The sequence below is a fragment of the Zalophus californianus genome, chromosome 8 (genome assembly GCF_009762305.2).
Source record: "Zalophus californianus isolate mZalCal1 chromosome 8, mZalCal1.pri.v2, whole genome shotgun sequence".
Taxonomy (NCBI): Eukaryota; Metazoa; Chordata; class Mammalia; order Carnivora; family Otariidae; genus Zalophus; species Zalophus californianus.
The window spans coordinates 91,385,250-91,403,091 of record NC_045602.1 but is presented as its reverse complement, the minus strand read 5'-3'; the positions used below and the strand labels follow the sequence as shown (position 1 = coordinate 91,403,091).

Below are 17,842 nucleotides of genomic sequence, written 5' to 3'. Positions count from 1 at the left end.
AAAGCATATACTCTTATTAACCCTATTTTCCAAATGAGGAAACTGAGGCATACATAAGTAAAGTAACTAGCCCCAGGTCACAAAGCAAGAATGCCACAGAATTGAGACTCAAATACAGATCTGGCTGATCTCAGAGCCATGCCCTTAACCAATTTCCATGCATGGAAATTGAAGTTTTAGGTCAATTGGAGAAATAAGAAGTACATTATTCAAATGAGATTAAATTTTGAAGGTTAAAGACACTTTTACCCTGTTAATTTTTAAGAGTTTAGCACTATGTTTATTTAGACTTTAAAAACAAAAAAACAAAAACCTGAAGCCAGAGCATAAAAGAAATGCCATGTTTTTTGACTGCTATATTATCACCTCTGGCAGGAGACAAGCTCTTCTCCAAGAAAGGGAGGGGGAAGGCCTCAGAGTCCAGCCCATCTTCCTGTGTGGAAATGCATTTACGACATCCTGAGAGAAGGAAACTCTACTGTTGCTTGCATACATACTGTTCTGGAAAGTTCTCCACTAGACAGTTGATTCCACTGAGGGACAGCTTTAGCTGTCAGACATTTCTTCTTACACAAAGGCAAAAATAATCCTCTGTAACTAGCACCAGAGTTTTCCAATTTGACCTGGTTCTTCCTAAAAGCTAAACTAAGACCCCTCTATAAATGATGTTTCTCTACCTCTTCTATCTACGCTATAAACATAAATAACCAGAAAATGAAGACAAAGTACTGCGTGCAGTGCACATGAGGAATTCAGAGGGGTTTAAGGACATAAGGACTAAGAGAAAGGGGAGATCAAGGCTCGCTCTTCGAGTGGGCACAATATGAACAAGAGTGAGCACATACACATATGCCAGAAACTCAAAGAGGCTCCGAGCTCTGGCAGAGGGGCATGGACAGCTCTGTATCAATACGTGTCCCACTGCAGTACACTGAGGCTCACATGTGACTTGCACCTTAGGCAGTAACTACTGTCTTACCCCAGGCTAGTTCTTTAACTTCTCTGGGCCTCAGTTTTTGCATGTGTAAACAGCAGATAATAGAATCTATACTTGTTGGTCATTATAAAGATCAAAGGAAATAATCCATATATAGTGGCCACTGTAGGGCTTGACCCAGAGTAGGTACTCAATCAGGATGATTATTATAATTAGATTCATGTACTGAAGGCATAAAAACTTTTGGGCATATTTGTACAAATAAGAGACATGTCTGCTAAGGGACTTATATCTGAAATATGTAACGAACTCTTACAACTCAATAATAAAATGACTAATAATTAAAAAAATAGACAAAGGATCTGATTAGACATTTCCTCAAAGAAGATATACAAACAGCCAATAAGCACATGAAAAGATGTTCAACATCATTAGCCATCAGGGAAATGCAAATCAAAACCACAAATGAGATCTCATTTCACACCCATAAGGATGGCTAGAATCAAAAGACAGTAACAAATGTTAGGGAGGATGTATAGAAACTGGAATCCTCCTATACTGCTGGTACAAATGTAAAATGCTGCAGCCACATTTAGTGAGTTGCTCAAAAGGTTAAACATAGAGTTACTATATGACCCAGCAACTCCACTCCTTGGTACACACCCAAGAGAAATGAAAAGACTACGTCCATACAAAAACTTGTATATAAATGTTCAACCCTAGCATCATTCATAACTGCCAGAAAGTGGGAACAACCTAAATGTCCATCAACTGATAAAAAAAATGTGGTATACGCATACAATGGGATATTAGACAATAAAAAGAAACGAAGTACTGATATATGCTCTAATATGGATAAGCCTTGAAAACATTATGTTTAAATGAAAGAAGGCATGAGCATATTGTAAGATTTCACTTCAGAGTAAGCAAATCTATAGAGACAGAATACAGATTAGTGGTTGCCTAGAGTTCTGGAGAAAAATGGGGAGGGGCAAGGAGAGTAGAGTTTCTTTTTGTGGCGATGAGAATGTTCTAAAATTGACTGTTATGATGGATGCACAGTTTTGTGACTATGCTAAAAACTATTGAACTGGACACTTTAAATGGATGAATTATACAGTATGTGAATTATATCTAAAGCTGTATCACCCCCCCCCCCCACGCACACAAAAAGAAAAAAGCCTTCGGGGGCTATGTCACACAGTGAATGACAGGATGGCGACAAGCCACACCAAAAATGCAGTGTCAGAATTAGTAAAGCTTTCTTTCAATCACACCTTCATATATTAAAACAACAACAACAAAACAATTAGCTAATTACCCCAGTGGAAAATTCCCAAGTTTCCGATCTTAGCCATAACTCCTTGGAGCTAACAAAGGCTTACCACTTTCTTATTTTTCTAAAGTGTACCAGGAATCTTGCACTGTAATTATAGTTCATTCATTCTTATTAAAGGTTTCCAAATAAAACTAGCTTAATTAAAATGTACTTTACCCTATTATTTTTGGAGACAGATTCAGCTAGGAATAATAGAACACCTACATTATGCTAGGTTTTTATGCTGGGTATTTCCACATGTGTTATGTCATTTTCATCATTATTACAACCACAATGAAAGATGCTAACTCCATTTGACAGAAGAGAAAACTGTATCTGGGGATACCTGGCTCAGGTCATGATCCAGGGATCTTGGGATTGAGCACTGCATCAGGCTCCCTGCTCAGTGGGAAGCCCTGCTTCCCACAAGCCCTCTGCTTGTGCTCTCTCTCAAATAAATGAATAAAATCTAAGAAAAAAAAAAGAAAGAAAACTGTATCTGGAGATCAATGGCTCAACCAAGGTCATCTAGCCAAGGTCAGTAGTGGAGCTGAACCTGATACCAAGTTCAGTGATCATTACAAAAATAATGAATACATTTTTATAAAAACTTAAGACTCTCACCTCTCCTAAAATAGAATCACGAGAAGTATACTCATTTTAAAAGCACTCGAAAAACTTACTTGTCACAAACACAACTTTAACAATTTGAAAAAATGTACTTCTGAAATCATTCCAAATGCCTACTGTGTTCTATTCATGTGAAAGTTAATGTTTCTGAGTTTTAAGGACAAATATTCAGAACTCATGTTCAAATAATTCAAATGATTGTTATTCAGAGCCCCCATAAGTGAAGTATAAGATCCTTGAAAAGAGAAACAAGTTTCTATGAGGGAATCTACATTGTAAGGTGATACAATATAAGTACAGGGCACTGACCTGACATTAAGAAAAGCTAAACTGAGCCAAATTAACTATTTGGGGAGATTATGCTACCATGAACTTGAAGAAAATGCTTTTTGTGCCACTAATGGAAACAGTGACCAGCCTAAGAACCACCACTGCCACCACCATCACCTACATCACCATCACCTCCATCACCTCTACCACCACCATCACCACCCCACCCATGCAGCCCCAGCTGACCCCACCAACTCTCAATTCCAGGGGCAAGGCAGACTCCCTTCCCTTCTTGACCATGCTTATTCAGGAGACATTCACTGAGATCAGTAAGTGTCAGAAAACACTAAGAAAAGAATGTTCTTGGGGTGCCTGGGTGGCTCAGTCATTAAGCGTCTGCCTTCAGCTCAGGTCATGATCCCAGGGTCCTGGGATCGAGCCCTGCATCAGGTTCCCTGATCCGGGGAGCCTGCTTCTCCCTCTCCCACTCCCCCTGCTTGTGTTCCCTCTCTCGCTGTGTCTCTGTCAAATAAATAAACAAAATCTTAAAAAAAAAAAAAAAAAAGGAATGTTCTTGCCCACGAAGAGATCAGAATACTGAGGAAAAAGTATTTAACTTCAGGGCTTGGAAAAGATCGGAGTGCCCATCCCACCTCACATGCTGCACTGAAGAAACGTGGTCAGAGCCACAACATGTCCCACCAGGAGCCAGTGAACCACAGAGCAGTGCCTTGAGCTGAGCCTGCAAGTCCCTGCCTCTCTTCACAGTCGCATCCTGTCTGTTCCTATTCAGATGCTGGGGGCATGGGGAGGAGAACCCAGCCTGGGAAACTACAGCCCATTATTTCAAAGAGCTCCCACAACATCCACATGCAGATAAGTCATTGATCTTTTAAAAACCAATTAATCCTCAAATAATCTGAAGTCTTGATTTTTCCTCATCCTGAATAAGAACTATTTTTAGAGCACTACAAAACCCTGGCAACCATAGTACATGCTCTTTTAGGACTGTGGGTGGGAAGAGGGGGGCGTTAAAGTAGCAACATGGAGACTAATGGCACACACATCATGAGATGTACCCAAAAGAAAAGGAGGCAACTGCTAAGGGAGAAATAAAGTTGCTTCTAAAATCACAGAGTAGGGCGCCTGGGTGGCTCAGTTGGTTAAGCGACTGCCTTCGGCTCAGGTCATGATCCTGGAGTCCCAGGATCAAGTCCTGCATCGGGCTCCTCGCTCAGCGGGGAGTCTGCTTCTCCCTCTGACCCTCCCCCCTCTCATGCTCTCTCTCTCTATCTCATTCTCTCTCTCAAATAAATAAATAAAATCTTTAAAAAAATAAAAAAAATAAAATCACAGAGTAGCAGAGAAGAAATATCATAAAAAGTGACACAGTGCTGTGAGAATGTGAACGCAGAACTAGAGACAAAATTCAACTCTATCATCGTAGTATCCTGAAGGGATGTCAAACTACATCAGGGAACTACAAATACGGATCACTTTTCGGAGTGCCTGGGACCCGTGGGGGAAACCCCACCGACTAGGACAGCTCTTTACTTTCACTATTTATGAGCAACATTACTTTAGCCCTTAGGCTGACCCTGGGGACAGAGACCAGCACAGGGCCTGGCACACAAGTCTCAGTAACAATGCTGACCGCTCAGGGTCTGGATGGAAGAAACTACCCACATTACATTTTTTGGGAAGTTTTCCCATATATCATTCAAAACAAAAAGCAAACACAACAAGTATCTAGAAAAGGAGAGAAAAATTCAAACTCTGTTTAAAATATCTCTACTATTAACAGAAACACTGTTTCTCTACTCCCAACACTTCTGACACCAAATGTATGGGTTTTCCACATCAAGCAATTCTCCAGTTCTCTGCAGGCACCAGCTAGGTGTCCTACAATTCAATTCAACTGTGACACTACCCAGAGTCAATGCAAACCCCACAGGATAAGGGCCCAATCCCTCAAGACTGCCCCCACTTCAGACAACAATCTCAAGTAGTGGGTCCTCAAGATACTCACATCTCTAACTTGGCTAAAAATCAGGAGTTCCCACAACCCCCTCCTCAAATTTGATTAATTGGCAAGAACTCACAGAACGTAGGAAAACACTTTACTTATGATCACAAATGATATAACTCACAGAGTTATATCATTTAGAAGAGATGCACAGGGCGAGGTATATTGGAAGGAAGTGCAAGGAGCATCCACACCCTCTCCAGGGGCTCCGCCTCCCAACACCTCCGTGTTCACCACCCCATAAGCTCTCTGAACCCATCATTTAGGGTTCTGGTAGGATTCTTCACTACACAGGCACGACTGTTTAAATCACTGACCACTGGTGATTAACTCAATTCCCAACCCCTCTCCTCTCCTGGGAGGTTTGGGAGTGGGGCTGAAAGTTCCAACCCTCTAATTACATGGTTGGCTCCTCTGAGGACCAGCCCTCATCCTGAAGCCACCGAGGGACCCAAAAACAGTCACCTCATTAGCATGAACTTTAGTATTGTTGAAAGGGGCTTACTATGATACAGAAGATGCTTCTCTCACCCTTACCACTGAGGATCCCATAAGCACTTTACAAGTTCTGTGCCAGGAACCAGGGATGAAGAACAAATATATATTTATTAGATCACAACATCACAGCCACATAGAACTATTTATTCTATTTTTTACCTTACAAGAGCAATTTTTTTCATCTGTACTTCATTTCTATAATCTCCATATTCTAAAAACTTAAACTTTCCTAGATAAACATAACCATTTCAAGATGAATTTATTGCTGGGTTTAATATATTTCTAAAGAGTCCAACTTCTTTCATGCGATGCAGAAAGCAGAAGTATCTGCAGCAGGGAGGTGCACAGGCACCAGGGAGATGCTCTTCATCAAGCTACCTTGAACTCTTATACCAAATGCCTGTAAAACCACTAGACTGAGGTCCTTTGTTTTTTCAGGAACCAGTAACAGGAGTAGTGGCAAGGACACAGGCTTTGGACAGGTGAGACAATCTACAGAGGAACACTGTCATTTATTAGCTAGGTACGGCCAGCACAGAGCAGGCAGCCCCTCCTGGGTCTCAAGAGAAATTCCACCAGAGCCGCCGACAGAAGCTGAGCAGGAGCCACACTTCTACTACCAATGCAGTCTCAGGGCTCTCTGCCTTGGACTCTGGGATTCCATTTTCTGAGAACTTTTCACTTTATTTCTACTTACTTAAGGAAAACAACAATCCTAGATTCTCAGACACAGGAAACAATCTGAGACATTTAAGGAATGGCTGACAAAAGTATCCGTGTTTAAGCATAATTTCCTGAAAAGAAGTTTATAAGAACATGTACAGCAAAGAGGGCTAGTTGGTCTTTATTTTGGTATTAGTCCCAATGCCTCGACTTGATATGGAGAGTCACCTTTCTTATAGAGGGGAAAATGTGTAGCTGGACCTATTAATAAAACAAATCAAGATACTTAAATATACAGGAAAGCTAAGAACAGTAGTTATTGGATGGACTCAGAAATGACACGTACAACATGACTTACCACAGAAGTTTTTATATTTTAATTTCCATCTTTATGAAAATTCAATCTTCAAACTGAATCTCAATCTGTAAGAAATCCTGGTGAAACTTGTGAATCTCACAGGATAATGGTGGCTGCCTGAATACCAACTTGTCCTTATGTCCTCCAAACCCAGACAGATCAACAAGCAGCAGATACAACCATGCCAACAGCAAAACTAGGAGACAGAATTCAACAAGACAACTGGAGAAACTAGCAGAGCCAGTGACACTGCTCCTCCTCCAGTGACACTTCCTCCTCCTTCCTCTCAGGAGGAAATGCATGGGCACAAGAGGGGTTGCAGCAGGTTCCCACAACAGCAGTTCACAGACAGCAACACCCTAGTAAGGAAGGGCTGCATAGGGGGGGAACACAGAGACCAGGTGTAAGACCGAGAGGGCCAGAGCACTGGAACAGGGGAACTTGGCTAGATGTGGTGGCCTCCAGAAGATCCCACTTCTGGGAGAGGCAGAGGCAGTTCACAGAAGCTTAGGGAAAGAAGGGAAAGAAAACCAGTGATAGAAATAAACTAAGAGTCTTACGAAACAAAGGAGAATCATAGCACTGGGAGTAACATCAAGCCCCTACCCACCCCTCCCTGATACTTTTCATCAAAAAAAAGTCCTTAATGGTGTCAACAGAAGAGAGGATTTAAACTAAGAACCCTGTGAAAGCACCCAAACCCCTCATCTCCCATTGCAGAAACACATGCTATTATGAGCCCAAGAAACTCCAAGACACTCTAAACAGAAGAAGGCAAGCAGCATCCATACAAAGCTACCATGTGAGAAGTAAGAATAAAACCTTTGCAGCTGACCAAAGTGTTCCCCCAAACTACCACAAGGCAGAGGAGAACAATTCCATATAATTTAAATATTATTAAACAAACATTTACAGATATGAAACTACATCACAGGTCAGAAACTCAAAACTCAGAATGCAAGAGCATGCAGGGGACCAGAATATGCCACCCCAAAATACACCACTTTGGCATAAAGATTATTTTGAACTAGAGGAAAATGAGAATAGCAGATACAGAAAGACACCTTCTCAGAGCTTCCCCTATCTGACTAAATGCAGAAACTTCTAAGGTATGAGGACTGCCATAAATCCCCTCTCCTGGGAAAGTTTTATGGCCATGAAGCCGATGGAACGTTCATACAGAGACAGGCCTGCACAAACAAACCTTACTCCTTCGTTTCCCAGTGTGCTGCCCTTGGAAGCCTAAAACCTTTTGTCCTGACACTTCTCTACAAATACATTGTTTTGTTAAGACGCTATAAGCCCAGTTCTAATAACCCCTTTGAGTTACTCATTGCTGCCATGTTCAATAAACTATTTTTTCTTTTCAGTCTGTCTGGAGAACCTAGGAGACTAGAGAACAAAGGTGAAGTTCTTCCTTCCCTACATGCACACAAAAAATAAAACCAGGAACTCCTATTTCAAATTCTAGAAGGAAAGAAAAAAAAAAAAAGACCAAGTCATCTCAGAAATGAAATCTTAGCTAGAACATACCTACAGGGAGAACAGATTCTATTGACACTGAGGAGAAAAATGAAAACAGCCAAGAGCATGGAAGTGGATTCAAGAAAAAATGATAGGATAACTGGAGTCCCTGAAAAGGGGAGTAAAACAAAACAAAATATTGAAATAAGATTTAAAACTACAATTTCAGAAAATTTTATGGAAACAAAAGAAGATATGAATCTAAGTACTGAAAAGGTCTGCCATGTACTGGGAAAACTGACCCAGTGAAACACATCTAGTAAGACTATTAGATTTTATACATCAAGAAAATCTCTAGGCTTCCAGGCAAAGTCACTTACAAAATTAAGGAAATCAGGTTAGCTTCAATTAGACTTCAACAGCAACATACAAAGCAAGATGACAGGGGAACAACATATTTGAAGAAACTCAAAGGAAAAAAAGTGTGAGTCAAAGATCACACAGCCAGCCAAGCCAACCAATAAGTACCACTGATCGAAGCAAGAACTTAAGGATACCACAATGGCTTCCAACTATGGAGATGACTAAGGAACATCAGTAAAAAGGTTGGTGGTGGTGGCATTGAATATATTTTACTATAGATCGAAGAGAAAAAAAAAGTAGAAACAGGGTAGAAATATAAAATGGAAACATCTTTTCCAACAAAGTACAAATAACTGAGCCCCATCTTCCCACACACATAAGCTGGACAGAGGGAGAAATTTAGAACAGGCTCAGGGACTGGCACATAAGTAATGGGTGTTTTCCCACATCAAATACTAGAGGCCTACTAGAGCTAAGGACATTAAAAAAAAATTCATAGTCTAAAGGTTACCAAGTAGAACAAAAATACAAAATTTCCAAAAATAAGAGAAAAGAGATCACATGAAGAAAATTAAAACATCATACATAATTAATAAAGACATAATAAATATAAAGCAAGATGACAGATTTAAAAACCAATCATATACCAGTCATACAAACAATGTAAGTGGACTGAAGATTTTTAGATTTGCTCACAAAAAAGCCAACTGTGTGCTCAATAGGAGAGATACAAATAAAATAAAGCTATTCTGAAAGGCTTACGATTAAAAGGACGTCAAAAGTATACCACATACATCAACCAACTTTTGTTTGATTTGTTGCAACAACAAATAACCCTCAAATCTCCAAAGGCTTCTTTCTCACTTACTTTACCTGTTACTGCAGGCCAGTTGTGCTGGTTCTTTCTCCATGTGTCATCCCTCTATTCTGGAATGTAGCCTATCAGGAGTGTGTGTGTGTGTGTGTGTGTGTGTGCGCCTATCAGGAGTGTGTGTGTGTGTGTGTGTGTGTGTGTGTGTCTGGAATATAGCCCTATCAGGAGAGTGTGTGTGTGTGTGTGTCTGGAATGTAGCCCTATCAGGAGAGTGTGTGTGTGTGTGTGTGTGTGTGTCTGGAATGTAGCCCTATCAGGAGTGTGTGTGTGTGTGTGTGTGTGTGTGTGTGTGTGTCTGGAATGTAGCCCTATCAGGAGTGTGTGTGTGTGTGTGTGTGTGTGTGTGTGTGTGTGTATTTTATTCCCCCCCACCCAACCAGGACAGAAGCAAGGGATGACCCCTGCAGCTTCTGCTCAGGCAGAGAGTGCATCCCCCCTTCCACTCCCTCAAAGTCAGTCATGGGCCAGAGCAGACTCAGTGGGGAGGGGAAGCACACTTTGCCCAGAGCCAGGCAGCACAGGTCACATGGCAGCAGACAGAATGTATAATCCTCTTACATAATACAGTCCTCAAGCAGGCAAACACAAATAATAAGAAAGCAAGGATTGCTACTCCAGTATCAGACAAGGCAGAATTTGGGCTCAAAAATACCAAATGAAAGAAAGAAATTCACTCGTTAATGCTAAAGATACAATTCATAATGGAATTATATTAGTTTTGAACATCTACTTACCAAACATAGTAGCCACCTTCATAAAGCAGAAACTATAAGAAATGCAAGATAGACAGAAATGCACTTATAAAAGGAGATATGACTATACCCCTTTAGTCCAAAGCAAGTCAAGTGGACAAAAAATAAACACAGATGTGAAAGGCCTTGACAACATAATCAAAATCTACATCTCAGGGATCTCTATCAAGGCATACACTCCAATAAGAGAACATCTGCCTTCTTCACAAGTGTGCAAGGGCCATTCATAAACACCAATCATATATCAGGTGGCAAAGAAAACCTTAGTAAGTTCTCTGATGATAATGAAAGAAAACTAGAAATCAAAGCACCTCCACCTCGAATACAACCCACAAATTCTTGGATTAAAGGGGAAACGAATGACAATAAAAAACTATATATCAAGATCAGTGCAGGGGGGATACAATTTAAAACATTAATACAGTTTTAAAGGAAAATTCATCCATGAGTATTTGGACCCATATAAGTAATAGAAATAGTGAAATAAATACCATCTTCCATTCCCCCCAAAAAGCCAGAGGAAAAAATGGAAGCAAGCAACAGAGTTAAAAGAAGAAAACAGGAAACTAATAAAACCTGTGAGTCAAAATATTAGCTGTTTGAGGAAAAGGATCAAAAGAATCAAGAGAGAAAGGTAAATGCACAAAAACAGAAGTGACAAAGGGAAGTAACTACTGAACTAAAGAATGTTCAAAAAAGTCAATTTAAGGGTTCCACTTAAATCTTCAAGGACCATAGCATGGGGTAAAAGGAAAATCTCTACATTCTTTTTATGAGGCACCTGTAACATCGATACTTCAACCTGATGGGCTATATACAAAAGAACCGTAAAGAAAATAATTCAAAGGAAAATAGTTAAAAACAGAATCAAATAGCACATTAAAAAATAATACATTATAGTCTATAGGGGTTATTCAAGGAATGCCAGGACAGTTTAACGTATTAGTAACTAAGGAGAAAAATCATGTTTGTCTTCACAGATATTAAAGAGGCCTTCAAAATATAACTCTTGGGGTGCCTGGGTGGCTCAATTGGTTAAGTAAGCATCTGTCTTTAACTCAGGTCATGATCTCAGGGTCCTGGGATCAAGTCCCCTGTCAGGCTCCTTGCTCAGCAGGGAGTCTGCTTCTCCCCCACCCTCTGCCCCTCCTCACCACTCATGCTCTCTCTCTCTCCCTCTCTGTCTCAAATAAATAAATAAAATCTTTTTAAAAAAATATGACTCGTCAATCTCTGATAAAAACACTCATTAAAACAGAAGTTGACAGATACTTCCTTATCATGAAAAAATATGTACTTTAAGCCAAGAAGGAATGATCTATCAGTTATTTCGATTTTAATTACATTACCATTACTTATAATAAGCTCCATTTAAATACAGAAATGGTTAGCATTCTAAAATTCTACTTCCAATGTTTCCTTACTGTGAACCCTAAGTGTTAGTCACTGAAAATGCTTTGAAGGTACAAACACTTTAGTGATCTTACCATCTAATCAAATGAACACAAAGTGTTCATAAGAACAGATTGCAAAGTCTCCTAGAACTTGGATGATCCTATGTCCTGGCTGGATGGACAGACAGCCTTGGCTTATACCCATCTTCCTGGCATCTCAAAAATATCCCAAATTGAACAACCTACTCATGGCCACTCTGTAACTCACAGAAATAGGGAACTATTGGAAAAAAAAAAAGTAGAATTATAGTTTAAATGTTATTCATATATAAAAGTTAATATTTAGAGGTTGACAATTAACTAAGTAAAATCAGGAGGTAAGAGAAAATGCAAGGCCATGTAACTATTCATTTTTAGCAGAATCATTAGATACTGTCTAAAATTAGTAAGTCAAGAAGTAGAAGTATTCCAAAATTATTTAGAATTACAGTGGTAACCATCAGAGGAATTAAACAGGAAGTTAAAAACCATTACTTCTGGGGAGTACGATTTAGGAGAGGGGAGACTCAGGGAATACTTTACTTTTTAACTGGAACTTTTCCATAGTCCTTGCATTTTTCTCACATATGTAGTAGCTACTACATTTATAATAAACACATATTTAGGTAAAACATAGAAAAACGTGACATGAACTCCCTTTCACTTTGTTGCCTTTGCTCTCAAAAACTAAAGAGTAAAAGAAAAAAATCAACATGTTAGGAGCATTCACATATTCTCTCTACCAATATTCACCAAGTGCCTACTGGCTGGCACACATCGAGTGAGGTGCGGGGTGACAGCAATGATATTAAGACAGACACTCACCAGGAGCTTACATTCTGGAGCCACATACCACCATGGGTCCTCCCTACCTATTCTAAGATTTTTTTTTTTTTTTTTTTTGACAGAGAGAGCACAAGCAGAGGGAGAGAGGGAGAAGCAGGTTCCCTGCTGAGCAAGGACCCCGATGTGGGACTCGATCCCAGGACCCTGGGATCATGACCTGGCCTGAAGGCAGCCACTTAACCGACTGAGCCACCCAGGCGTTCCTCTCCCTACCTCTTCTAAACAAGTGCACCTCATGGGGCTCACGAGAATGAGAACAGATGGTGAACACTGCAAATGCAAACAGAAAAAGGCCAATCTAGAAAGATTTTATCATTTGGTACACAAGCTATAACTTGGCAGTAAAACTAGAAAACCAAAAAAAAAAAAAATTTTTTTTTAAGTGGGGGGTGGGGAGGGAACAGTGGGAGAGGGAAAAAGAAAATCTCAAGCAGGTTCCACACTCAGCAAGGAGCCAGACTCAGGGCTCAATCCCATCACCCTGAGATCATGACCTGAGTGGAAACCAAGAGTCGGATGCTTAACCGACTGAGCCACCCAGGTGCCCCTAATGCTTTACAAATGCTATCATATGTCCTCATCACATTTTGGCAAAATTTAAAAACAACCTTTGAGAAATAAAGCTGAGTGAAAAATACCAATAATTGATGGTCTTACAATGTTCAAGAAATATTCCCAATTTTCAAAAATAGCTAAATTATAGACTCATAATTGCGTCAAGATAACGCAATACGGTCTTTCATTAAATTTGACACTGCCAAATTCATGGCTCTTTACAAGCTTTACAACTGGGCAACATCCAAAAGTAGGAGAAGACAGCATTAGCCATGCAGAACATCTTCCAACTGCCATTCTTAAGCAGCCATTCTCTTTGATGTGCACTGTGCAGGCTATCCCCAATCTGGCCTCCTATTAACAAGGAGAAGATAGCAAGAGAGACCTTAGCAATTCAAAACTACTTTACTGTCACACTCAGGCCAGTTTAAGATCTTAATGGCAGTTCATTAAGATTCTACAATCGAATTTGAAAAATTCCATAACTCATCCCTGGGAACAAATGAAATGAAAACAGAACTCTTTTGGTGGTAATTTTGCTATACTATGCTAAGCCCTTCAGAAAGAGTAAATTTTAATTCAATACCACAGCTAAAAAAACACACCACTATTTAACTGGCAGTCAAGCAGAAAAGCAGAACACCCATAATAGGTATTTTGTGATGGCTGCATCCCTCCGTGGCTCACTAACATCTTGCAGACAAGCATGGGACTTGTGCCTTGTACACAGAATACACAACTGACCTTTCCTCAGGAATATACAATGTATATTTTCATTTAATCTTACTGAAAGCAACAAGAAACAGCAATAGAATAGTAGTGAGAATACAGTATTGCCACAAAACCTGTGTGGGTGGTGGATAAACAGGGGGTGAAGAAAATAAGCTCCTAATACATTTTAATCTGCAGTTAGGATAATGAGAATGAGTCCATGGGAAGTGTGCTGCAAATGCTGAGCATCTTCTAATGGCTGCCACGTCTTCAAAAGAGCATCACCTGTCCCCTTTAAAGCACTAACTGGTCAGCTCTTAAATACATGGAGCTTGGATGAAACTGATGATAGGTCAGTACGTGTGTTCTGTTAATTCAGGAGTCTGACATGGGGAGATGGACTACACTGTGGTGTCAAGAAAGGGTAACAAGTAGATGGGAAAATTCTACATTAAAAGAAGGGTGGCAGGGTGGACTAACATGTGCTCCAGCCTAGAAGGATGAGGACAAGTATAAATGATGTCAGATATAATGGAAGATTCTAAACATCTAAAACTGATACAGAATCGGCCTTCCTACTGTAACTGACAGAGAAACTAGGCCTAGCTTTTGGCTTCAAGTAATTATATACTATTAAAACTCACAGAACCGTGAGTACTCGTCTTCCCTAAGCTTTCCTGGAGCCAACTATCACTGAAAATAACACAGTTCCCCATAGGAAAAATAACACTTAACATGGTACAAAACTCTTTCAAATCTTTAATTAAAAGACCAAAGATCTAGTCCTAAAGGTCTTTGGCTCTGAAATTCCGGCAGAGTCACTTAATCTGTCTGGCTCTCTGCTTCCTTGGTAAATAATGGCTGACAATTTTGATGAATATGCTAATTAATATTTCATAATCACCATCTCCAATGGTCCTAAATGTTTTATAAGCATAAACTCACTGAACCCTCACTATGAGATATACTATTATTACCCCTTTTTATAGCAGATGAAACTAACGCACAGAGAGGCTAAGTACCTTGCCCCCCAACCAAGAGCTAAGACATCAACTGGCCTGCCATATCCAGGCCAGGCCTAGGATGCAATGACTTGTGCAAACTAAGTGTAAAGAGTGAAGGTGAAAGTCTTCCTATACCTCCTGTCAATGAAACAGGTGATCAACAATCAGCAAACAAACAGAAGTTTGTTTATAAACAAAAGCCTTTTCAAAATCCTTTTAGGATTACTGGCTCAAGACTTGGCCTAGTTTCACAAAAACAATAACGCAACACCTCTTCACAGAAAGGAGGGTTCCCCTGAGACCAGTATCAAGTGCTGTAATGTTTTCCTCTGCCAATTATAGATTCTCTTCCACGGAAGTACATCCTGACTTAAAATCTGCTGTGACATTAAGATCACCTCTAGGCAGGAGGTGCTAGAACATTAAATTTTATTTGAATAGATTTTAAATGTTTTGTGAATCACAGAAAGGAGCTATTGTTTGGTGTCAGCATCAAGTATGAGGCAGTACTCCTTAAGTATCAGCGTATATCAGGGTAACTTGTAAAAGGGGGACAACTTATTATGAATTTGCTGTGTTTGAACTACACGTCCTGCAAGAAATTTAGAAACCAGCTAGGATAAATGCCCTTTGAGAGGTTCCTGAGGAAAGGAACCCTTACCTTTATGCATCTTTGCATCCTGTACTACTGTGCACTGCATGAAACCTGTATCTAAGCATTTCCTGGAGATGTTTTCACAACGGTAAAGTGTTATATTATAATCAAAAGAATGAAGGTGGCAAAACAAGCAGATTCCAAACTGAATTTAGTACAGAAATAAAACTCTAATAAAGTACTGGTCCTTCTCAAAAATAAAAATATGCTCTTGCTGTCGGCAGATCTTCCACTTTCAAAAAGAAAAACAACAACAACAACAACAAAAACCACCAGGAAATTTCAGCCTCTCTAATCCTAAACAGCTGAATCATTCACATATTCAAGCTCTGCTTTTTGGGAGGTCCGAATTTAAGACCTTCCCTAGGAGAACACGTAAGAATTACAGAAAATGAACGGGATTCCCCAAAGACGCCGACTTAGACAGGAACTGCGTTATCCTTAATCAAACAGGAGGCACTGGCAAACCCATCAATCTCTGGTGAAGTAAAAAGACTTTGCTGAGAAAACGTATTCGTTCTCCAACGAACATTTATTAAACGTCCACTTGGCGCAAGGCAAACGGGCACACGATCTCTGGAATGGGGGCGCCGCGACAGTCTGCTCCTCCCGGGGACCCACCTGCCCAGCCAGATGCGCCCAGATGCACCAGCCAGGCGCCGGGGCGGGGGGTCCCCGGACCCGCCCCTCCAGCTCCTCCTGGGCTCGCCTCCCACTAACACGGGTCTCCGAGGGACGCGGCTTCAACCGTGGCGAAACGAACAAATCTATCCCGCCGTGGCGGCGACTGCACCCCTCCAGGCGAGGCGTGGGACCCCCCCCGCCGAACCAACGCGTGGATAACGCCGGGGCGGAGGGGGCGTGGGGGCTCGGGGGACTTCCGGGGATGTCTGGAAGGTGTGTGGGGGCTGAGGGACCCCGAGAGATCCTGGAGGTTCCAGGGGACGTACGGGGGTGAGGTCTGGGGGCGCGCGGGGGTCCTGAGAGCCCCTGTGGCGTTCTTGGTAGGGTGTCTCTGGGAGGCTCTAAGGCTTAGGAGCTCTCTGGAAGATGCAGGGGAAATGAGGGCCCACGGGCGTCTCAGGGGAGAGAGGGGATTCAACTGGACGCGCGTGGGGGCGGCTGGCTGAGGAAGGGGCCCGCGACGGAGACCCCCCTCAGGGCACTCGCGGTCTGGAGCTCACCCAAAGAGCCCTCGGAGGAAGGAGTGGGAGGCCTTGACTCGCTTCTCGGCCTCCGCCATCAGCTGCACCGCCTCTCGCTCCTTCCCCGCGTTGTCCATGTCGCCCGCTGCCACAATCTCCTCTCCCGGCTCCGACGCGCCTTCAGCGCCTTCGCCCTTCTCTCCCAGAGATGGGGAGCGCAGGCGTGGTGCGCAAGGCCTTTCGGGACTTGTAGTGCCGGGTCGGACCCTGGCGCCGGAGATGGGGGAGGTGTCAACTACAATTCCCAGAGGGCCGCAGAGCCAGGCGGGGTGGGGATCGGAGCTTGCAGACTGCCAGCGCCCGGGATTTCGGGGCGAGGGGCGTGGCTCTCCGTAGGGGTCTTAGTCCAAGGTGAACTTTAATCATTTAGTATGCGGGGAAATGGAAGATGATGCGTGGCTTTCTAGTTAGGGTAACCTCAAACACGCCGCATCATGTTGGTTCAGGAATCCCTTGCTCACCACGACTGACACCTGGCAATGGGATAGATGAGGAAACGGTGGATAACAGATTGGAACGTTCAACCTACGCTCAAGTTCTGCAAAAGGGAATCTAACGCAGCCACTGAAAGCAATTTCATTAACCATGTGATGCCCATCCACCCAACCACCCACCAGCAACAGCTGGAAGAAAGAGCCATTTTTATCTCCAGAGCAAGGCGTTTAAGAATGCATCATTTTCCCCAATATAAATTCAGAGTTATTTTTCAGTTTCTCCGTATTACAACTTAATGTCGGTTCTCTCTTTCTTGGTTATAAATAAGTTGCATTTATGCTATATATGCATAATCCACTCTTCGAATTGAATTATTTTCCATGGATGGGAAGCTTTGAGCTCTCTTATTCTTTACATGGTGCTGGCCCTAGAGGGTGAGTCTCCTGGGGCACAGGCCTGCCTGGAGGACTTCTAATTCCCTAGCAGAAGAATCCATAGATAGATGCTATCATGTGCCAACAATTTCCAGGCCTGTCCTGGAGGGGGTGGCTTTTTTTCTTTGTTTTGTTTTTTTGTTTTGTTTTGTTTTTGTTTTATACAAAATCTAGACCATTTGCATTTGGCAATGCTAAAGCAGAGGTGGTGAAGCAAATATGAAAATCACTGCCAAATGAGAATGTGTGACAATGTCAAACTGTCTTTAGAATGAAGCCTGTCTTTAGAAGCAAGGCAACGAAGGCCAAACTCCTAGAAAGGTAACTAAAGCATATGTCACAGAGTTCAAACATTGAAGGAACTCTAGAGATGGACGTATCAGATCTTCAGGCAGAATTTATTTACTATTA

General features: G+C 41.6%; 1 protein-coding gene across 1 annotated transcript in view; it reads right to left on the bottom strand.

Moving 5' to 3' along the window:
• NAPB (NSF attachment protein beta) overlaps positions 1-16,730 on the bottom strand; it is a 42,234-nt gene extending 25,504 nt beyond the window's left edge. The window contains exon 1 of the mRNA XM_027623602.2: positions 16,542-16,730. Coding sequence (XP_027479403.1) covers positions 16,542-16,639 — 98 coding nt within the window. The 5' untranslated portion in view covers positions 16,640-16,730. The remainder of the gene's footprint in view (positions 1-16,541) is intronic.
• Positions 16,731-17,842: the final 1,112 nt, after the last annotated feature.